The sequence below is a fragment of the Rhinatrema bivittatum genome, chromosome 13, assembly GCF_901001135.1.
Source record: "Rhinatrema bivittatum chromosome 13, aRhiBiv1.1, whole genome shotgun sequence".
NCBI lineage: Eukaryota > Metazoa > Chordata > Amphibia > Gymnophiona > Rhinatrematidae > Rhinatrema > Rhinatrema bivittatum.
Genome location: NC_042627.1, coordinates 25,664,684 through 25,688,499, shown reverse-complemented (window position 1 = coordinate 25,688,499; position 23,816 = coordinate 25,664,684). Strand labels below are relative to the sequence as shown.

The following is a 23,816-nucleotide window of genomic DNA, read 5'->3' as shown; positions in this document are numbered from 1 at the left end:
CTCACAGAGATGCCCTTTAAGGGATCTCTCCTATTCTGAAGCAAATTGGAAAAGCTGGCCAGTGAGTGAGGTGAATCTCCAGTGCCTCGGCTACCGGAAGATGATAAAAAGAGTTTATGGCACCCCTCGCCTATGAGGAGTCGGTCCAGGGGCTCGCAATACTTTCGGCCTTACAGGAACTTGACATTTCAGATGACTCGGTCCTCAGGAAGGTCTCAGTCCTTTCGGAGTCGACAACCCAAGAGAGGTGCTGGTTCGTTTTCAGATTCGGCACGAACTCCCCAATGAAGTTTTGTCAACCCATCCGCAGAACAAGGAGATAGGGGGTCGACTATCCCTCTTCTACCAGTGTTAGGTCGAGATCACTTCTGACAAATGGATACTGAATATCATACAAGAAGGATACGCGCTGGGGTTTTGCAGCGCTCCTCAAAACGTATTCATGATGTGCCTGTGCCACTCCCAGCACAAGAAACTGGTAGTGGAATCTACCTTGATAAGGCTCCTCAAGTTGAGGGCTGTAATTCCAGTACCTATGCCCCAGGAAAATACAGGGCGTTATTCCATCTATTTCATCATATCCAAGCAGACTGGTTCCTTTCGCCCCCATCCTGGACCTCAAGAGCATCTACGAGTACTTCATTTTCACATGGAAACTCTGTGCTCTGTCATAATGGCCATACAACTGGGAGAGTACTTAACATCACTGGTCCTCTCTGAGGCCTACCTTCGGCCTGGCCACCACCCCCAGAAAATTTTCCAAAATTACGGTGGGCATGGTGGTGGCACTGAGGAAAGAAGGGATCCTGGTGCACCCATACTTGGACGATTGGTGTATCTGGGTGAAGTCGTTAGAGAGTCTACAGGTAACCAGCAGGGTGATGTCCCTGCTTCAGGAGCTTGCCTGGATCGTGAACATGGACAAAAGCAGTCTCAAGCCCTCCCAGTCCTTAGAATATCTGGAAGACCAGTTCAACACCAAACAGAACAAGGTCTTCCTCTCCCCCTGGCGAATAAGGAAGTTGATGTTCCAAGTGCATCTGTTGACTAACGCGATACGCCCCAAGATGTGGAGCGATCTTCAGGTCCTTGGTTTGATGGAGTCAACCCTGGAGGTAGTACCATGGACGAGGGCATACATGCATCCACTCTAACGCTCCTTGCTGTCACTTTGGAACCCGCTATCTTAAAACTATTCGATTCACCTCCACCTACTGATGAAAGTATGTTCTCGGCTCCAGTGGTGGTTACAGGAAGCTCACCTGGGCAAGGGTGTAAGTCTGTCCCCTCCGAACTAGCTAGTTCTCACAACAGATGTGAGCTTCCAAGGTTGGAGAGCTCATTGTCAGGAACTGACGGCCCAGGGACATTGGACCAAGGAAGAGATGCACTGCAACATAAATCGCCTGAAAGCCCGAGCAGTCAGGTTGGCGTGTCTACAGTTCAGCCACTTGCTCCAGGGTCAGGCGTGATGTCTGATAATGCAACAGTGGTAGCCTACATCAACCGCCAGGGAGGAACCAAGAGCCAGCAAGTGTCTCCTGAGATATCCTTATGGAATGGGCGGAATTGAATCTACAGATGATCTCGGCCTCCCGCTTTGCAGGAAAAGACAACGTCAGAGCAGACTTTCTAAGCAGGGAGAGTCTGGATCCAGGAGAATGGGCGTTGTCGGGCAGAGTCTACATAAGAACATAAGAAAATGCCATACTGGGTCAGACCAAGGGTCCATCAAGCCCAGCATCCTGTTTCCAACAGTGGCCAATCCAGGCCATAAGAACCTGGCAAGTACCCAAAAACTAAGTCTATTCCATGTTACCATTGCTAATGGCTGTGGCTATTCTCTAAGTGAACTTAATAGCAGGTAATGGATTTCTCCTCCAAGAACTTGTCCAATCCTTTTTTAAACACAGCTATACTAACTGCACTAACCACATCCTCTGGCAACAAATTCCAGAGTTTAATTGTGCGTTGAGTAAAAAAGAACTTTCTCCGATTAGTTTTAAATGTGCCCCATGCTAACTTCATGGAGTGCCCCCTAGTCTTTCTACTATCCAAAAGAGTAAATAACCGATTCACATCTACCCGTTCTAGACCTCTCATGATTTTAAACACCTCTATCATATCCCCCCTCAGTCGTCTCTTCTCCAAGCTGAAAAGTCCTAACCTTTTTAGTCTTTCCTCATAGGGGAGTTGTTCCATTCCCCTTATCATTTTGGTAGCCCTTCTCTGTACCTTCTCCATCGCAATTATATCTTTTTTGAGATGCGGCAACCAGAATTGTACACGGTATTCAAGGTGCGGTCTCACCATGGAGCGAAACAGAGGCATTATGACATTTTCCGTTTTATTCACCATTCCCTTTCTAATAATTCCCAACATTCTGTTTGCTTTTTTGACTGCCGCAGCACACTGTACCGACGATTTCAATGTGTTATCCACTATGGCACCTAATATGGAACCCAACGTTGTGTAATTGTAGCATGGGTTATTTTTCCCTATATGCATCACCTTGCACTTATCCAGCTGCTGTTAGATCACTGTGGCCTCCCGTCCATCAACCTGCTGGCTGCATCTCACAATGCAAAAGTTTCCCGATTCTTCAGTTGCAGAATAGATCTGCGATTCCTCGGGATCAATACCCTTGTTCAGACCTGGCCAGAACAGGACTTACTATACGCCTTCCTTCTGTGGCCCCTGCTGGGCAGGGTCATTTGTAGATCGAGCACCACAGAGGATTAGTCCTTCTAGTGGCTCTGGATTGGCCCAGATGCCCATGGTATGCAGACATGCGGAGGCTTCTAATGGAGACCCCTTTGTACCTCCCACCGCACAGGGAACTGCTCTAGCAAGATCCAGTCCTTCGAGGATCTGACTCAATTTTTGTCTTACGGTTTGGCCCTTGAGAGGGCTCACCTCATGAAGCAGGGATATTCGGCGGCAGTAATTACCACCCTGCACCACATGCAGAAATTCTCAATGTCTGGAGAGTATTTGAGGCCTGGTGCGAGGAACGTGATGTCTCCCCTTGGACGGCCAAAATCCTTCTGGTTCTGGAATTTTTACAGGACGGTTTGAATAAAGGGTTGTCCCTTAACTCCTTGAAGGTCCAGGTAGCGGCGCTCTCCTGTTTCAGAGGCGAGTTGAACAGAACCCATCTGTTGGTGCATCCGGACATGACCTGTTTTCTTAAAGGTGTAAAGCACCTCTGGCCACCCCTACAGTGGCCGGTTCCTTTGTGGAATCTTAATCTAGTTTTGGAGCTTATGGCAGGGCCTTCCTTTCGGCAGTTGTGCAGTGTGTCTCTATGCCTGTTAACCCTGAAAATGGTGTTCCTGGTGGCGATATGCTCGGCTCGTCGCATCTCTGAACTACAGGCATTGTGTAAGAAACCATTCCTCTGGATGATCCCAGGAGTGTTACAACTTCATACCATTCTAGCCTTCTTGCCCAAGGTAATTTCGGAGTTTCATATGAATCAGTCCATTTCATTGCCATCCCTAGATAGACATAAGGATATGGAAGATTACTGCCTCCTCCACCATTTAAAAGTCAGGCTTTTAGTGTGGTATCTGAAACTTGCAGAACCAGTGTGCAAGAAGGACTGCTTGTTTGTTCTTCACGGTGGAAGGAAACAAGGTGAACCAGCTTTGTAGGCTACCATAGCTCGCTGGATTAAGGAGGTGGTCACAGGAGCTTATGTAGAGGCAGGAAAACCATTACCCTTTCAAGTTAAAGCTCATTTCATTAGGGCTCAGGCAATATCCTGGGCAGAAGCTAAACTGCTGTCTCCCGTCAACATCTACCAAGTGGCGACGTGCTCCTCCTTGCATGCCTTTTCCAGGTTCTATCGCCTGGACGTTCAGGCCTGAGAGGATGCAGCCTTTGCAAAGGTGGTGCTAACTGGACCACGGGCAGCCTCCCACCCCAATCAGGAGTAGCTTTTGAAAATCCCATTGATCCTGAGGCCATCTGGTTACAGGCTAGGAAATGGAGAAATTACTTATCTGATAATTTTGTTTTCCTTAGTGTAGACAGATGGACTCAGCATCCCGCCCATGTCTGCCCAAAAAATGGTACCAAGGAATCGCCCATGAGGTGAATATGGATTCCAAGAGGTTACTGGTAAGCCATCGCCCAATCCCTAGATCAGGGCATCTGTAATCTTGCTGGGATTCAGCTCTTATGTTTGGTTGAGTACAGTTATGATTATCCGTTTTTAGTCAAGTTTTTCAATAGTATGTCCACAATGGCTTTTGAAGAGAATACTGAAGTGCTAAGGTCACTGCAGGGGTGTGTCTGAGGTGATGTCAGCTTTGAAACCTGACCTCGTCTCCAGCTAGCAGGGGAGCATATAACCCATTGGTCCTGAGTACGTCTGTCTTCACTAAGGAAAACAAAATTATCAAGTAATTTTTCCATTTGAAGTGACTAACCCATCACAAAAGGTAGACTATAAATCAAAAATTAAATTAAATGTTTGCATCAAGTCACACTTTAAAGCAGTAATTCAGTGAAACCAACGTGTTTGTGTTGCATTTTTCTTGTATATATTATCTGCTTAATGGTAATGTACTGCTTAATGGTACTGTATACACACCCAGCCACTAGAAAAGAAGTATCTATTCAGGTGTGACTATTGAAAATACTTAGAATGTGTCCTTGCAGGTTCCTCTGTGTATGTGTATGACTGCCTAAAACATTTTGGTGACCAATGACTAGGATTGACACTGACCTGGCAAAGATTTTCCCTTTTGGGAGGTCATACCTATGAGTTGAATGTATATTAGTGCCTTGTAAAAGTTTTCACATTCTGCTGCTTAAAAAAATACAAGACATTGGAGGGATGGCCTGATCATGGCAAAGTTTGTAGCCATGGGGTTAAGGAAACCGCTGCAGAAGATCACCATGAGGTCTAAGATTGCTTTAAAGAACTGCTGAGGACTCTAGCTGAGACTGGGGAAAATGTTAATTGTTCAATTTCAACATTACTTCACAAACATGGCCTGTATGGGAGGGTAAAACATCAAAAATCAATAAACCACGACTGGGTGATTAAATGAATGCTTCCAAATCTACAGAGAAAATCACCCACCAACTCCAAATGTTTAAACAAACTTAACTCGGCTTGCACACCGTTGCTGCCATGTATATTTCACCTGCTTAACATCATAAACTTATGAGAACATTTCCACAAGTTTTAAATATTTAAGGAAGGAGGCAGTTTCATACTAGTACATTACACCATGGCAATGTATCTGCTGTATATGTAATCATTAACTACCATCTTCCATCCACATAAACTTTTTGTGTTTATATTAATTTTTTCTTTTTCTGCAGTGCTCTGAAACATTATTTATAATCAAAGTGAATTAAAAGCACAAATCAGAAGAGAGTGAAACTTTTCATTGATGTAAATTTAATCTTTCAGCGCATTTAAATGAATCCAACAACAAAACAGCATATTTTCCTCCCTACGTGGCCATGTTTCAGACTCCCCGTCCTTCCTCAGGGAATGTTGAACAAGTAGATGACTCACTGTTTCCCGTGGTCCACTCGTATCCTATCCATCGACAGCAGTAAACATCGATGGATTCATTTACATCAATGAAAAGTTTCACTCTCTAACTGATTTGTACTTTTAATTTGTTTTGATTATAAATAATGTTTCAGAGCACTGCAGAAAAAGAAAAAATTAATATAAACACACAAAATTAATGTGGACAGATGATGGTAGTTAATGATTACTTCCCTGTACGTACCGGATCAGTCCAGACTCCTGGGTTTAGCCTCCGCATCAGCAGGTGGAGACAGAGCAAGATTTGACAGGCTCTGCCATATATACCAGGGTGCCACCCACAGCCTGCCAGTATTTCTCTGTCTCCAGCAGCTGGTCCAGGTGCAGATCCCACAGCCTGAGAAGATTAGACAAAGGTTTTAGAGAGGATAGTCAGGGACTTGTTGGTCTTGTTTGCTTCCTTCCTTGGTTTAAGTTATTAAAAAAATAAACTGATTTTTGAGAAGATAGGTCCTTAGTTCCCAGGGGTTTTGGCAGGTCCCGAGGGGACCATCCCCCCCTGGTAGAGCAGTTTGCTGAGGCAAGGGGTCGAGGGCCCGCTGTCCAAGCCCAGCAGGGGTGATACCGGGGAGCCTGGCTCACTCACCCCTGTGGGACCGATCCAGCACTTATCGAGGGACAGCTCCGGAGGTACAAAAAAAAAAAAGCCTTTGTCTTTTTTCTGCGATTCTCTGGCCTTACATGGTGGTGTCTCTTCTCTCTCCTCTGCCTCCCTTCCCGCGAGGTTATATTTCAGCTGGGCGCGCGTTTTCAGCTATTCTAGACAGAGCCGGCATGCTACGAGGCACGGCCTGCGGCTCTGCTAGCGCAGGGGTGGGCAATTCCAGTCCTCGAGGGCCACAAACCTGTCTGTTTTAGGATATCCTAATGAATATGCATGACATAGATTTGCATACAACTGAGGCAGAGTGCATGCAAATCTTTCTCATGCATATTCATTAGGGATATCCTGAAAACCAGACTGGTTTGTGGCCCTCGAGGACCAGAAGTGTCCACCCCTGTGCTAGCGCGTGCCTCTCGCAGGATGGGCTGTGTTCAGCCTGCATCCCCGGAGGCGGGGGATTGTTGGGGGGGCCTTTCGGGGGGGTACTGGTTTCTCGGCACATGATCGGGGAACCCTCCCCGCTGTTTTACAGGCCAGCCGTGCGAAGCACGGGAAAACCCGCCATTTTGCTGGCGCTCAGTGTAGCTGTGTCAATAATGGATGGGGCCCGTAATTTCCTCCCCCCCCCAACGCCCGGTTTCGTGGCCAGAGTCCCCGGTTGCGGCGGGGGGGGGGGGGGGGGTGTGGAAGGGACCCGACACGGACACCACAGATACAGAGGATTCAGCCTCCTCTTTCTCTTCTGAGTTTCTCACCATGCATAGGGCCTTTAAGGCTCACAAAGCCGGTAAGCGACGCTCTCCTCATCAGGGGTCCCTCCTGCGACGGGGGAGCCTAGACCATCGAGCGAGAAGGAGGGAGCCTCCAAAGCCAAGCGACCCCCCCCCCCCCCCCCTTCGGGCCCTTCCCCCCCCCCCCCCCCCCCCCCCCCAGGGAGGACACAGACCCCGAGGTTCATGGAGCCCCCTCTCCACCCCCGAGAGGGGCAGAGGGTGATGGAACACCTGCACAGGGGTCAGCACAGCCAAGTCAGACGTCTGAGGGAGACAACCCGAGGGTCTTACGCCTCTTCCGACGGGAAGAGTTGCCCCCCCTTATTCCTGCTATCTTGGGGGAATTGGGGATTGATACCTCGCCAGTGGAGTCTAGGCTGGGCTCCAGTATTACTGGGTTTGAGTGACCCCCCTACCACTCTTCCGTTTCACTTCTCATCGGACCTTCTATTTCATGAATGGGACATGCCAGACCTAGGCCTGAAGGTTTCGAAGGCCATGGATAAGCTCTATCCCTTGCCAGAGGAGGCTCTGGAAATGTTGTGGGTTCCGAAAGTGGATGCAGTGGTGACAGAGAACGGCGATTCCAGTCACAGGCACCACGGCATTGAAGGATGTGCAGAATCACAAGTTGGAAATCCAATTGAAGAAGATTTTCGAGGTTTCCGCCCTGGGGGCCCGGGCGGCGATCTGCAGTAACTTTGCCCTACGGGCAAGTCTGCGTTGGGTGCAGCAACTGCTCGCCAATGAGGGCCTGTCAGAGGAAGAAGCCAGACAGGCCGGGCGTCTAGAGGCAGTAGTCGCATATAGCGCAGATGTACTACATGATCTCCTTAGAACTTCGGCGTGCTCCATGGTGTTAGCCGTCTCAGCTCGGCGCCTCTTGTGGCTACGGAACTGGTCAGCGGATGGAGCCTCCAAGTCTAGCCTGGGCTCCTTACCCTTTAAGGGAAAACTGCTTTTCGGCACGGAATTGGACGACATGATACAATTACTGGGCGAGAATAAAGGATATCGCCTGCCGGAGGACAGGTCACGGCCAATGGGGTCCTTCTCTTCCCGCTCTAGATTTAGGAGCAACCGTAGGTCTTGGGCCCCTTTTTCTAGTACACCCTTGACCTCCTTTCGGGGCAGTGTTTTGGCAGACCTGCGCCCGCCTCCTCTATGCCTGGTGGTAAGTCGGCACAATGATGGCCTGCCGGTCCATCCCTCGGTGCTAAAGATAGGGGGGAAGGCTATCTCTCTCTTACGAGGCTTGGACCGCGATCACGACAGACCAGTGGGTGCTCTCAGTGATAAGACACGGCTACGCCTTAGATTTTGCTCGACGGCCCAGGCCGAGGTTCTTTCCGTCCCCGTACGGGCATGCAGACAAGCGAGAAGCGGTTCATCAGACGCTGGTCCAGTTACTAGATCTGGGGCCATTGTTCCAGTTCCCACCTTGGAGCAACGAAGAGGACACTACTCCATATACTTCGTCGTGCCAAAGAAAAAGGGCTCCTTTCGGCCCATCCTCGATCTAAAGGAGGTCAACCGCTGTCTGTGTGGATTCCACGCTTTCGTATGGAGACCCTGAGGTCCGTGATTACGTTGGTGAGGCCGGGAGAATTTCTGGCCTCTCTGGACCTCTCTGAGGAGTACCTTCACATCAGAATTCGGAAGGATCACCAGAAGTACCTCAGGTTCTTTGTGTTGGGACAGCATTACCAATTTCAAGCATTACCATTCGGGCTTGCGACGGCCCCCAGGACTTTCACCAAGATAATGGTGGTGGTGGCAGCATAGTTACGGCAAGAGGGCCTCCTAGTGCACCCGTATCTGGACGATTGGTTGATCCGAGGAACTCTGTCGCTCAGCGATCCAGTGGGTACTGCAACTGTTGCACTCCCTCGGCTGGGTGGTCAACACGGTCAAGAGTCATCTCAATCCCTCTCAGTCTCTGGAATTTTTGGGAGCGTTATTAGACACGTGGCTCGGCAAGGTCTTCCTGTCAGTAGACCGTTGTCGCAAATTACGAGGGCAGGTCTTGGCCCTGTTACAGATGCAGCTGCCGACGGTGTGGGACTATCTGCAGTTGATTGGTTCCATGGCTTCCACCCTAGAATTGGTCCCGTGGGCCTTCGCGCATATGCGCCCCTTACAATCGGCGTTGCTTTCCCGCTGGAGTCCCGTCTCGGAGCAGTTCCATCTCCCGTTGCCTCTGCCGGCTATGACAAGGTCCAGTCTGGGTTATTGGTTACACTCTGACAATCTCCTCAAGGGGGTTTCGATTTTAGCTCCGGATTGGACGATCCTCACCACAGACACGAGCCTCTCCGGTTGGGGAGCGGTGTGTCTGGGCCAGTCAGTGCAGGGACGCTGGTCCGCGACTGATTGACCAGCGCAACTCAATCACCTGGAGACCAGAGCAGTACATTTGGCGCTGAGGGGCTTCCTCCCTCTAGTTCAGGGAAAAGCAGTCAGGGTCCTGTCGGACAATGCAACTACGGTGGCTTACATCAACCGTCAGGAGGGGACCCGAAGTCGCCCGGTGGCGTTGGAAGCTCATCTTCTTTTTCAGTGGGCGGAGCAGCATCTTTTCAACATAACCGCGTCCCACATTGCAGGGATAGACAACGTCCACGCGGACTTTCTGAGCAGACATCACCTCGACCCCGGAGAATGGGAACTGACGGACAGCACCTTCCAGCTCATATGTGACAGGTGGGGGCAGCCGGCCATGGATCTAATGGCAACCTTTCAGAACACCAAGGCTCCGCGCTTCTTTGCCCGGCGCAGGGAACCGGGAGTGGAAGGGGTGGACGCCTTGGCCCTGCCCTGGCAGACGTTGATCCTCCTGTATGTTTTTCCGCCTTGGCCCCTGATAGGCAAATTTCTTCGTCGCATGGAGAACCACCCTGCGGAAGTTATCATGGTGGCTCCTGAGTGGCCTCGTCTGCTGTGGTTTGCAGACCTAGTCAACCTGGCCATAGAAGCTCCTCTGTGCCTCCCGGCGCAGAGGAGCTTCTATGGCCATCAGGGACCAGTCTGTTTCGATCAGGTAGATCACTTTTGTCTAGTGGCATGGCTTTTGAGAGGCGCTATCTGAGAGGCAAAGGTTATTCGGATGCGGTGGTGTCCACCCTACTCCAGTCACGCAAAACTTCTACCTCCGTGTCCTATATTCGGGTCTGGAAGGTGTTCGAGTCATGGTGTGTTATCCGTGCGGCTGTTCCAGATATCTTAGCTTTTCTCCAGGACGGGCTGGCCAAAGGCCTGTCTTGTAGTTCGTTATGAGTTCAGGTGGCAGCCCTCTGTTGTCTATGGGGCACGGTGGAAGGGAGAACCCTGGCATCTCATCCTGATATTGTATGTTTCCTGAAGGGGGCAAAGCATTTGCGTCCACCCTTACGTGCCCCCTGTCCTTCCTGGAACCTTAATGTGGTGCTCAAAGCTTTGTGCGCACCCCCGTTTGAGCCTCTGAAGAGGACTTCTCTGAAGGATCTTACGCTGAAGGTCACGTTCTTGGTGGTGATCACTTCGGCCAGGAGAGTTTCCGAACTTCAGGCCTTGTCCTGTAGGGAACCTTTCTTGCATATTTCTGAGTCAGGGATTATTTTTCGGACGGTTCCTTCATTCTTACATAAAGTGGTTTCCTCCTTTCACCTGAACCAGTCGGTGGAGTTGCCAGCGTTTTTGCATACCGATGGGTCGGATCAACTGTCCAAGGAGTTGAGAGAGTTGGATTTATGGCGGGCTCTCCTGCGCTATCTGGAAATCACTAATAGTTTTCAAATTTCGGATCACCTTTTTGTACTCTGGAAGGATCCTAAGAAGGGTAATATGGCATCCAAGAGTACCATTTTGCAGTGGTTGAAGGAAGCCATAAATTTGGCATACCTTTTGGCTGGTCGACCCTTGCCTTTGGGGCTGAAGGCACACTCCACTCGTTCCCAGGAGGCTTCCTGGGCGGAATGCCAGCAGATCTCTCCGCTAGAGATCTGTAGGGCAGAGACTTGGAAGTCGTTGCACACATTCGAACGTCACTATTGTCTGGATGTACAGGACTCCAGGGAGGGCAATTTTGGAGCAGGCGTGTTGAGAGCAGGCCTCTCCATTTCCCACCCTGTGTAGTGAGCTCTGGTACATCCCAGGAGTCTGGACTGATCCGGTACATACAGAGAAAAGAAAATTAGGTCTTACCTCCATTAATTTTCGTACCTGTAGTACCAAGGATCAGTCTAGAGTCCCACCCACTGTTGTGTAAGTTCGGAGATTCCACTATTCCAAAATTTGCTCTGAATTCATTGGCTCTGTTGAGCTGATTCTTTCGGTCCTTCACGCTTGTCTGGGTCTGTTCCTTCTTGGTGGGGAGTGACTCAAGGGTTTCCCGGCTGAATTTCCTGTATATAGTTAGTGATAGTTGGGGTTCATTCTGCTTTGACATGACGTAATACTGGCAGGCTGTGGGTGGCACCCTGGTATATATGGCAGAGCCTGTCAAATCTTGCTCTGTCTCCACCTGCTGGTGCGGAGGCAAAACCCAGGACTTTGGACTGATCCTTGGTACTACAGGAACAAAAATTAACGGAGGTAAGACCTAATTTTCTTATATACAGCAGATACATTGCCATGGTGTAATGTACTAGTATGAAACTATCCACCTCCTTCCTTATATATTTATAATTTGTGGAAATTTTCTCATAAGTTTATGATTTTAAGCGGGTGAAATATACATGGCAGTGACAGTGTGTGAACAGAGTTTAAACGTTTGGAGTTGTGGTGGGTGATTTTCTTCGTAGATTTGGAACTGTATGGGAGGGTGGCAGAAAGGAAGCTATTGCTGAAGAAAAGGCATGTCATGTGCTGCATAACATTTGCAAAAAGACACTTAGGAAACGCTGCACGTAGGTGGGAGAAGGTTTTGTGGTTTGATGAAACCAAACTGGAACTTTTGGTTTTCAGTGCTAAGTGTATGGCAGAAAACAAAAACAGCACATCAACCAGCTAACACCATCCCTGTAGTAGAACATAACTATGGCAGCATTATGTTGTGAAGATGCTTTGCAGCAGTGGATAGGAGACTTGTGAAGATTAAGCAAAAGATGGATGGTGCAAAGGCACATCCTGGAGGAAACAATGTTCCAGTCTCATAGACCTGGCACTTGGAAGAAGATTCACCTTTCAGCAGGATAATGGTTCTGAGCACAGAGCAAAAGAGTGGTTCAGCAAGAAAAAAGTAATTCCCTGTACATACCCAGATCAGTCCAGACTCCTGGGATTTTGCTTCCCCTCCAGCAGATGGAGAGAGAGAGAGAGAGTTTTACTGACTCTGCCACATAACATGACATGCCACCTGCAGTCCCTCAGTATTTTTCTGTCTCCAGCAGATGGTGGAGGTGCAGAGCCTGCAGTCTGAGGGTTTTTTTTTTTAAAGAAGCTAAAAAGAAAAAGTCTACAGGGATTAGGAGCCTTCCAAGGGGTTGGTAGATCCTGGTGGGGTCATCCCCCCCTCCCCCCCTGGTTTGTGAGGCAGACGAGCAGAGGGTCAGGGACCCTTTATTGCTCAGTCCTTCTTCTCCGGACAGGGCTGAAAACTGGGGGTCTCAGTTCCATTACCCTGAAGGACAGTTTGAGCCTGCAGCCATTCTTCTAAAGGGAAGTGCTTCCTTTCTTTATTTGTAACTTTTTTTATACCGGCGTTCCTGTATGACATACAAATCACACCGGTTTACATTGAAACTGCAAATTTGCATGATGGCAATACATAAAACAGGAAATACAGGTAACTGGGACAAGGGAACTAAGACTATAAAGACAACACTATGAAACGGCCCGAGAGACCGCAAATGATTACATAATGAGAAGATATCATAAAAGCACGGTTTGCTTAAAAAAAAAAAAAAAGTCAGAAGCAGCAGGTGGGGGATTGCCGTGGAACGGCATCTTTCCCTGCTTCTGCTGTTTTGTTTTTTTCCTCTGTCGGGCGGCTCTGTGCTTTGTTCCCCCTTCCTCTGCAGTTTTCTGTGCTGCTTCCACTGTCCAGCACCAATTGGCAAGCCGTATGGTGCAGCGTCTGGGACATGTGCGTGCGTGTCTCCCTTGACGGGAAATGCTCCCGAGTGCTCTTCATGGAGCACAGTGGAAAGTAATCATATCAGACGCCATGAGCCTGGGAGGCGCTCTCTGGTGCGGCAGCCTGTTGGTGATCCCTTCCTGCTGAGTGTGGGAACAGCGGCCATTTTGTCTAGTTTCAAGGCTGCCACGGGGATGGGAATTTTCCTCCATTGTCTCCAGTGGCAGGGACCTCTGGAGGTGGTCCAGATGCTGGAGGACCCCCTTCAAAAAGTGAATAGGATGCCTGGGGGGATTCTGATGCCTCTTCTACTTTCTTCAGATTTTGTGCTTCTTTTGCACAAGGCTAATAAAGCCAGGAAGTTCCTGCAGCACAGGGCTGATCAGGGGGCCACGAGGGTCAGGCATGTCCCAGGAACTCCGGCCCCGATGCCCGCTGTGGAGAGTTTCTCTGAGGATTCAGGGGCGGATGATGTGCGAATGCAAGATCCTCCGGGTTTGGCGGATCAGGACCCGAATCGGGGAGGCTGTTGAAGATTCTGGCCGTCTACGGTGATGATTCTAAGGTGGTACGGTTGTTCCACAAGGAGGAGTTGGCTTCCCTTATACCCTCTATACCTGCTGTTCTGCAGGAACTGAGTATAGAGGTTCCGCGAGAGAATTTGGAATTAGGAGCAGTGGATCCTGTCATGGTTGGCCTTTGGGGTCTGACGAGGTATCTTCCTTTTCATAAGTCTGTCAGCAACTTGCTGTTTAGGGATTGGGATACTCCCAAGACAGGCCTGTAGGTCAGAAGAGCCATGGATAAGTTATATCCTTTCCCAGAGGGCACGCTTGAGCTTCTGAATATCCCGAAAGTAGATGCATCTGTTTCAGCAGTTATTAAGAAGACGACCATTCCAGTGGCTAGTTCTACAACCTTGAAGGACCACCTGGATAGGAAGCTGGAGGTCCACCTCAAGAAAACTTTTGAGGTGTCTGCCCTTGGTGTTTGAGCTGCTATGTGTAGCAGTTTTATGTTGGGGGCCAGCCTACGTTGAGTGCAGCTGTTACAGGCTGACAGGTCCTTATCTGAATCTGAGATGAGACAAGCAGAATGTCTAGAAGCTGTGGTGACATATAGTGCGGATGCCTTTTATGATCCTGTTAGGACCTCCTCCAGAACTATGATGTCGGCGGTTTCGGCTCGGAGATTCCTCTGGTTGAGGAACTAATCTGCCGATGTTTATTCCAAGTCCCAGTTGGGAGCTCTGCCCTTTAAAGGGAAATTGCTATTTGGTAAGGACTTGGAGGAGATGATCAAATTTCTTGGTGAGAATAAGGTTCACAAATTGCCAGAAGATAAGCTGAAAGCGAAAGGCTCCCTTCCTCCCCATTCCCGTTTCAGAGGCAGTCTGCGTTTTAGGCCGCACAGGGCTTCAGGGAGTTCTGAGACAGTCCTCAGGTAAGCAGCTGTCTTGGAACCAGTCCTTTTGAGGGCATCGGTCGGGCAGAGATGGCTCTTCCTTCGGTGGAGGTGGAACCAAATCTGCACAATGATGCGAGGCTGGTCCACTTCTCAGTTCCAGTAATAGGGGGCCAGTTGGCTCTGTTCTACGAGGAGTGGACCAAGATCACGTTGGACCAATGGGTCCTAAGCTTGATAAGTCAAGGTTACGTTTTATTTAGAATTTGCTCAGCCGTTAAGGGGTCAATTCCTAGTCTCCCCATGCACTTATCGAGAAAAGAGGCTATCTGTGCGAGAAACCATTGGTCATCTTTGCAAGCTCGGGGCTATCATGCCTGGGAGAGCAGGGGACAGGTCACTATTCCATTTCATATTTCCCAAAAAGGAGGGTATATTCTGTCCAATCTTAGATTTCAAAAAGGTGAACGTGGCGCTAAAGGTTCCTCTGTTTCGGATGGAAACCCTGCGTTCAGTGATTGCCTCTGCGCGCACAGGGCGCATCTCTGGATTTGACTGAGGCATACTTGCACATTGGAATCCCGCCCAATCATCAGATTTCTGAGATTCATAATTCTGGGGGAACATTTTCAGTTTTGTGCCCTGCCTTTCGGTCTGGTGACAGCTACCCAGGACCTTTTACCAAGATGATGGTTGAGGTGGTGGCGCTCTAGAGGGAAGGGGTCCTAGTCCACCCTTATCTGGACGACTGGTTGATTCGGGCCAAGTTGGAGATCCTTTGTCGGAAGCAGTGGATGTAGTTCTCGACCAATTGCGCGCTCTGGGTTGGATAGTCAATCTGAGCAAAAGTCATCTTGTTCCTTCCCAGGATTTGGAATTCTTGGGGGCACGTTTCGATACCAAAGTGGGGAGGGTTTTCCTCACCGAAGTCCGGATTTCCGAGATGCAAAAGCAAGTTCGTGGATTATTGCAGAAGCAATTACCAAGGGTATGGGATTACTTGCAAGTTCTCGGGTCTATGGCTTCCACCTTGGAGTTGGTTCCATGGGCATTTGCTCATATGAGGCCTCTGCAGTCAGCTTTACTATCCTACTGGGACCCGTTGTCAGAGTAGTTTCAGATTCCGCTTCCGGAGTTTGCTCGCTCCAGTCTCTCTTGGTGGCTCATATCGGACAAGTTAAGGCGGGGTGTGGACTTAGAACTCCTGACCTGGACGATCATCACCACTAATGCCAGTCTCTCCGGGTGGGGAGCAGTGTGCCAGAACCAGTCTATGCAAGGCCAGTGGTTGGCGGAGGAAGCCTCGTGGTCCATCAATCACTTGTAAACGAGAGCTGTATGCTTAGCCCTTAAGGCGTTTCTGCCCCTGGTGAGGAGAGAGCCGGTGAGGGTCTTGTCAGACAATGCAACAACAGTAGCTTACATCAATCGACAGGGGGGCACCAAAAGCCTGGCAGTGGCTCAGGAAGACTGAGAGTTACTTTGCTGGGTGGAACAGCACCTGGAATGGCTAGCGGCTTCCCACATAGCAGGCACGGACAATGTACAAGTGGATTTTCTGAGCCAGCATCAGCTAGATCCCGGAGAGTGAGAGCTGTCAGAGGAAGCATTATGCCTCATCCTTCTAAGATGGGGCATGCCGTGCATGGATCTAATGGCGACTTTTCACAGTGTCAAGGCCCCACAGTTCTTCAGTCTGCAAAGAGAAAGAGGAGCAGGAGGAGTGGATGCCTTAGTTCTGCCTTGGCCGACGGGGGTCCTTCTGTATGTGTTTCCACCTTGGCTGGTGGTCGGCAAGGTCTTGCGTCACAGAAGTCCATCCAGGCGAGGTAATTCTCGTTGCCCCAGAGTGGCCGAGGTGTCCGTGGTTTGGGGATTTGCTTAACATAGCAGTTAACCTGCCCAATCTGCTGCATCAGGGACCTGTTTGGATCAGGCAGATCACTTTTATCAGAGGTTTGGCTTTTGAGAGGGTGCGGTTAAGGAATAAGGGTTATTCTGAAGGGGTCATCGCTACCCTCTTGCAGTCTAGAAAGACTTCCACTTCCCTGGCATATGTGAGAGTATGGAAAGTGTTTGAGTCTTGGTGTACTGGGCAGAAGGTGGATCCTCGACAAGTCTCCGTGGTTGATGTTTTAGCCTTCCTGCAGGAGGGATTGGTTGAAGATCTGCCCTTTAATTTCCTCAGGGTTCAGGTAGCGGCTTTAGGCTGCCTTCGTGGCAAGGCTTGTGGAGTATATATGGTGGCACATCCGGATATTGTGTGTTTTTTCTTCTGGGGGGCTAAACATTTGCGTCCTCCGTTTCGGAAATCTTGCCTATCATGGAACCTTAATGTGGTCCTTAAGAGCAAGTATGCGTCTCCGTTTGAACCCCTGAAGCGAGCTACTATGAAGGATCTCACTTTGAAGGTGGTTTTCCTGGTGGCAATTTGTTCGGCTCACCGAATCTCTGAGCTTCAGGACTTATATAGAGAACCCTTTTTGAGAATTTCAGATGCGGGAGTTTCCTTGAGAATGATTCCGTCTTTTTTTTGCCGAAGGTGGTTTCCTCGTTCCATTTAAATCAGTCTGTGGAACTTCCGTCCTTACCAATAGTGGATCCTGTAACTCCTTATGCTAAAGAGTTGCAACGTTTAGATGTGAAGCGTGCTGTTTTGCACTACCTGAAGGTTACGAACAGCTTCCGCTTGTCTGATCATCTTTTTGTGCTATGAAGTGGTGCCAAGAAGGATCATAAGTCATTAAGAGCCACCATTGACCAGTGGTTGAATGAGGCTATTGGCTCTGCATGTGTCTGTCAAGGTCACCCTGTTTTAGAGGGGCTTGGGTGCATTCTACTTGTTCTCAGGTGGCCTCTTGGGCCGATTGTCAGCAAGTTTCACCACAGGAGATCTGTAGAACGGCTACTTGGAAGTTGTTGCACACTTTCGCCAGGCATTACCATTTGGATGTCCAGGCCCCAGAGGCCATGGGCTTTGAAAGTGTGCTTCGAACGGGACTCTTAGTCCCACCCTGTTTAGAGAAGTTGTGGTACATCACAGAAGTCTGCACTGATCTGGGTACATACAGGTAAAGGAAAATTGGTTCTTACCTGCTAATTTTCGTTCCTGTAGCATCACCAATCAGTCCAGAGTTCCCACCCAGTGGAGGAAAGGAGGAATTGGAGAGTCTGCTCGATCTGTTTGTTGATACCTTCAGAGTGAAGCGCTAGTGTTAGGGGGGGGGGGTCTAGATAAACCCAAAGATGGAGTAGGTGAACTGGCAGGGTTATCTGCGAACTGGTGATTTCAAGTATGCATGCAAGTAAGTATTTTCAAAATGCACACACATTTTATAAAATACTTGCTTCTACATATAAATTGGGGTTACTACAAGTACGTGTGGGTTTTTTTTTGTGCACCTAGAATATACGCTCATGTTTAAAAAATAGCAAAAGTATGCATTTTCTTGTTTGTAAATGTTCATGTGTACTTTTGAATCAGAACCAGCTGGCAATTTATAAACTGCAACTCCTGCTGCACTGTATTTATAAAATGCTGTTCTGGGGATAGGGTTAAAAGTTAGGCTCTTAATCTTTAAATTAATAATTTGCAATTGCCTTCAAAAACTGCTGCAGCTGAATGTCAAGATGTAGCTTTATCTACTGACCAGAAATACTGGTCAACCCTGAAGTTTTGTCTCACTCCTTATCTTATGTTGTATCCTTGAATGTCTGGTGATCTGCTGTAGCACTTAAACTTGTAATTGTGTTGATGTGCTTTATATTAATAACAAAAAAGCTTAATAAAATAATTGCAGTGTCTGCAGTTACATTTTTTTTTTCCTTACAGTGGTATTCCTGCTATGGTAGATTTTGCTGCAATGAGGGAAGCTGTAAAAAACCTTGGAGGCGATCCTGCTAGAGTCAGTCCTGCCTGTCCAACAGATCTCATCGTGGATCATTCTTTGCAAATTGACTTCAGTAAATGGTACTGAAATTAAGAATTACATTTCTGTGCAGTTAAGAGCCAAAATGATGACCGATGGGAAGTGGACATACTGAGATAAAGCACCTGAGGTTATAGTAATTTGAGAAAACGTTCATAGGTTTTTCCACAAATCTTTAATTTGCAAATTTATTTTTTTGCAGCCTTACAAATCCACTGTCTGCTTAGTCTATGGGAGCTTTTGATGCTACAGGCCATAGAACAAAAGGGGAAAAGTAATTTATTATATTTAGCCTTGGATGAAACAGACACTAATGCAGAATGTATACATTGTCACTGTACAACAGTCTTTATTTTTTTTTACTTTCTATATCAACTGCATGTATGTACACAGTGATGTTAGTAATTTAAGCTTTTTAACCTTGGATATTTATTATTTAACATAATAAAATGTGTGCGGCATAGTACTTTATTATTCTCCCTTTTGAAACAGTGCAATACAGAATGCACCAAACCCTGGAGGTGGTGAATTACTGAGAGCCCCGGCAAAACTTTCACCAGCTAAAGCTCCTGCTTGGAAGTCACATTGCAGAGGACAGAGTAGCTGTAAAGGACCATGCAGCGGTAGAGAGTTGAATTCTGCACAGATCGAGAACACACCGCTTCTCTGTCCTTTCCACTTGCAGCCTGTACCTGAGTAAGAAACTCTGCATGCATTCAACTTGTCTGAGTTTCAGGTTTGAGTTTTTTTCTTTTCAAACTACAGGAGGTGTCAGCATTTTATTTCTAAGGAAAATTATTTTTTCATATTAAACATGGTTAAGTTTAGGCACAAAACTACCATTTTAGAGTTTAGAATAATTTTCATCTGCATAATAGTAATTCTCAGGGGGAAAAGATTGTGGAATCACTATTACAGGAAAATGTTATTAGTATGCAAGCATTTAATAGATCGAGACTCCTGGAGTTTAAGCAGGTATTAGCACAGATAAGAGCTAATTACTATGCGGCTCCATGCCCGGCAAGAATAGTTAGTTCTGCCAGATTTCAATTTGTAGTTTCTGCTACAGATTTATAAATAGATCTTTAATGGAAGAGTATAGACCTGGCAGGTTGGTTAGGTTTGTATTGACTCTAGTCTTGAAGAAACCCACTTTGGATGTGTCACAAAGTAGTAATTACTGTCCATTTGCTAATATTCCCTTCTTGGCAAATATGTTAGAGAAAGTGGTAACTAGTCAGCTAACTGCTTATTTGGATGAGAACAAGAGAATGGATCCATTTCAGGGGAATTCAGGGCAGACCACAGCACAGAAACCACTGTGGTCTTGTGTTATTTTGTGCAGGGGCTTTTGTTAGTATTGCTGGACATTTTCTGTACTTTTTATTTGGTTTGCTGCAATGATGTAGATCTGTTGACTTGCAGAGTTGGATGGTTCAGTGATTAGCCTCATTTTTGGAAGGATTAGGTAGAGATGAAACAAGTGAAAATATTGGAGACAAAGATTCGGTTGCCATCTTCGAATCTAAATTTGGTTTGGAAACTCATCTCTAGCAGTTGTGGAGATTGAGGCAGCTTTGATGTATTTGGATCAGAGTTTATTTAAGACTGTTTCACTTGTTAGTGGCCTCTTTGTATTATTGTAATGGCCTGTGTGTGAACCAATGGCTCGAACATAATTGCAAGTGGTTCAAAATTCTTAGATGGGGTTCATCTAGGTCAGGGATGGACAAATCTGGTCCTGAAGAGATGCAAACAGACCTGGTTTTCACGTTCTCTGTACGTACCTAGATCAGTCCAGACAGTGGGTTATGTCCCCCCTCCAGCAGATGGAGTCAGAGAAAAACTTGAAAGGCGCCCTCATATAAACAGGTGCACCCTCTGCGTCCCTTCAGTATTCCTCTGACTCCAGCAGATGTGAGTGGTTTAACCTGCGGTTTCCCCTTTTCTCTTATACTTAGAACATTAGCTTTCTTTTCTTTTGTTAGCTCTTGTTCTTGTCTATGGATGGATCAAGTTTAATTTAAAAAAAAAAAAAAAAAAGTAGAATTTCTTCAGACCGTTTGAAGTTATTCAGTTTTCTCAGTGCCGAGGCACTGAGGAAACCTGCAGGCAGGACTGTCTCCATTTATTTGCCTTGTTCTTGCATGTGGGGTAAGTTCTGTCTTCTTTTCTTCTCAGGTCTGAGTATTTATGCCATTTTAGGGGTGATAATTGGTGCTCCAACCATTCCTCCTCCTTCCATCCACACGCTGCCCTGAGAAGCTGTTTGCCTTGGGGCAGCGCTAGCAGAGAGGCGACATTCCTCTGCTCAAAAAAAAAAACCAAACCTTTCATCAATGGAGTTCTCAGAGGGACTTAGTCGTTGGTCTTTTTGAGCAGAGGTTCATTCCCACTCTGTTCTCAGTTCGGGGGTGATCTCTTGATCAGGCTGTCTGCCTCCTTCCCCCCATGCTGTGATTTTCGCGATATGGAGCCTGTGGGGAGCCTGGATCCCGGCTCTCCAGGGAAAGCCTTTGCTCCAGGTGCCTTCCTGGCGGGGGGGGGGGGGTCCTTCGAGCCCAGCTACCCGCTCGGCAGCTCATTCTCAGGCACGCCGGCCTCCAGGGGGCCGTCTCCGTTCCCGTCTAGCATGGGAACGGCGGCCATTTTGTTACCTGAGCCAGCTGCCCCAGCTCAGTCCGCTGGCGATTCTGACCTCGGATTTTCTCAGTCACTGCCTCTCCTGACCCCCGTGGACCCTCCGGAACTCACTACAACTTCGGGGAACTCTGTGGGGGCCCCTCCTAACACCCCCCCCCCCCCTCCCCTGGGCCGTTTTCGATGGATTTTGTGCTCCTGCTCCACATTGCTTATTTAGCAAGGCTGGGTCAGCAGCAGGAGCCAACCCCCGGACTGCCACCTGCCAAACAGAGCAGATTAGATGATAGCTCGGGGGCAGGGGCTACTGCAGGGTCCTCCAGGGTTCAGCTGGTCCCACTTCCCAGCTGTCCAGCTCTGGCGCCTCAGGATCCTCTACTGCCTATACTACCAGATCCTGATTTCTATGATCAAACGGCGCACACGCAGCTCGAAGGAGATGACCCTAGGGTCCTGTGTCTTTTTCAAAGTGAAAAACTGGACCCCCTAATTCCCCATGTTTTGAGAGAATTAGATATTGATGCTCCAGACGCCACTCTGGGGTCTAGCACTATGGCTAAGAACGGGGATCCATCCTGGCAGGTCTGCGCACCCCAGCACAGACCTTCCCTTTCCATGAGATGCTCCTACAATTATTGTCCAGGGAGTGGGATACCCCTGATGTCATCCTCAGAGTGGGCAGAGCTATGGACAAGCTCTACCCCCTCCCTGAAGAGTACCTAGAGCTCCTCAAGGTGCCCAAAGTGGACATGTCTGTAAAGGCGATCACTAAACGAACAACTATCCCAGTCACAGGTGGTGCTGCTCTGCCCAGGATCTCCAGGACTGAAAGCGCGAGGTCTACCTCAAAGGATTTTTGAGGTCTCTGCTCTAGGGGTCAGAGCCGCTGTCTGTAGCTCTCTCATGCAGTGTGCAGGTCTCAGATGGTTTCAGCAACTGTTCAGTGCACAAGACTTGCCTCCGGAGCGTTTGGAATCCGTCATAGCTTATGGAGCAGATGCACTATACGACCTCCTCCGCATCCTGGCCAGATCGATCGTCTCTGTGGCCTCGGCAAGACGTCTCTTTTGGCTTCGCAATTGGTTGGCGGATTCTTCTAAGCAGCAGCTGGGATCTTTGCCTTTCAAGGGGAAGTTGCTGTTTGGAGAGGACCTGGAGCAGATCATTAAATTCCTTGGGGAGAATAAAGTGCATAAGTTGCCTGAGGATCGACCACAGACCTCCAGAACGTTCAGCTCCTCCAGGAGTTGCTTCAGGGGTCAGCGACGTTTTTGCCAGGCCAGGCTCGCAGAGGCAGCCATCGGCTTGGTCCCAGTCCTGGTCCCATTCCTTTCGAGGTCATAGACCGGCCCGAGAGAACTCCTCCTAGGGGAGTTCTTCCAAGTCTTCCCAATGAAGCTTTACCGGCCCTCTCCTCGACGCCCAAGATAGGGGGACGGCTTCATCTCTTCTACGAGGAGTGGGTCAAAATTACTTCGGATCGCGGGGTCCTGGATATTCTAAGGCACGGCTATGCTTTTGAATTTTCTCGGCCATTAAGAGACAGGTTCCTCTTCTCCCCGTGCGGCCCAGTGAAGAAGCGCCTCATTGTTCGTCGGATGCTCGACCGGCTCCTAGCTCTGGGAGCCATTCTTCTGGTCCCACCAGTGGAAGAAGGGTCCGGCCACTATTCCGTTTACTTCGTGGACCCCAAAAAGGAGGGCTCCTTCCGTCCAATCCTCGATCTCAAGATGGTCAACAGAGCCCTCAGAGTCCCTTGCTTCTGGATGGAAACATTGAGGTCCGTTTTTGTGACCGTTCACTGCGGGGAGTTTCTAGCTTCCTTGGACTTGATGGAGGCTTATCTCCACATCCTGATTCTCATGGAGCATCAGCAATTTTTGCGCTTCAAGATCCTGGGGCAACACTTCCAATTTCAGGCGCTGTCCTTCGGCCTCACAACTGCGCCCCGCACTTTCACCAAGATCATGGTGGTAGTGGTGGCAGCCCTACGAAGGGAGGGAATTCTTGTTCATCCCTACCTGGATGACTGGCTCATTCGGGCAAAGACTAGGGAACTATGTCAAAGGCCGTCCACAAGGTTCTACGGCTCCTCCACTCCCTGGGCTGGATCGTCAATTTCACCAAGAGTAGTCTCACTCTCTCGCAATCGCTCGACATTTTGGGAGCACACTTCGACACCAGCGTGGGCAAGGTGTTTCTTTCGCCCGGATCAAGCCCGGTCCCTCATGGCTCAGATACAGAGCTTCAGTTGCCTTCCACTCCCCTCAGCATGGGACTATCTCCAGGTTCTGGGCTCCATGGCCTCAACTATCGACTTGGTCCCTTGGGCCTTTGTGCATATGCGTCCTCTGCAGAGAGCTTTACTCTCCCGCTGGAAGCCGGTGTCACAGGAGTTCCATGCTGTCCTTCCTCTATCGGATCGTGTCATGGACAGCCTGGGTTGGTGGCTCAGTCTGGATCACTTGTTGAAGGGAGTGGACTTGGAGGTTCCTCAGTGGGTAATCCTTACCACAGATGCCAGCCTCTCAGGCTGGGGGGCGGTATGCCAAAACCATTTAGCGCAGGGGCAGTGGACATCTGTTCAGGCAACATGGCCAGTAAATCGGCTGGAAACCAGAGTAGTCTGCCTCGCATTGAAGCATTTCTTCCCACTAGTTTAGCATCGAGCCGTGAGGGTGCTCTCCGACAACGCGACCACAGTAGCGTACGTCAATCATCAAGGAGGGACACGGAGCAGTCAGGTCTCTGGAAGCGGACAAGCTGATAGCATGGGCGGAGCTTCACCTCTTGCCTGGCAGCATCTCACATAGCCAGGGTGGACAAAATGCAA

General features: G+C 48.8%; 1 protein-coding gene across 1 annotated transcript in view; it reads left to right on the top strand.

The window, feature by feature from the left end:
• Positions 1-23,816, top strand: part of IREB2 (iron responsive element binding protein 2) — a 110,336-nt gene that overhangs the window by 16,385 nt on the left and 70,135 nt on the right. Inside the window, exons 5-6 of the mRNA XM_029574493.1 lie at positions 18,247-18,384; positions 18,836-19,039. Of these exons, the coding sequence (XP_029430353.1) occupies positions 18,247-18,384; positions 18,836-19,039 (342 nt within the window). The remainder of the gene's footprint in view (positions 1-18,246; positions 18,385-18,835; positions 19,040-23,816) is intronic.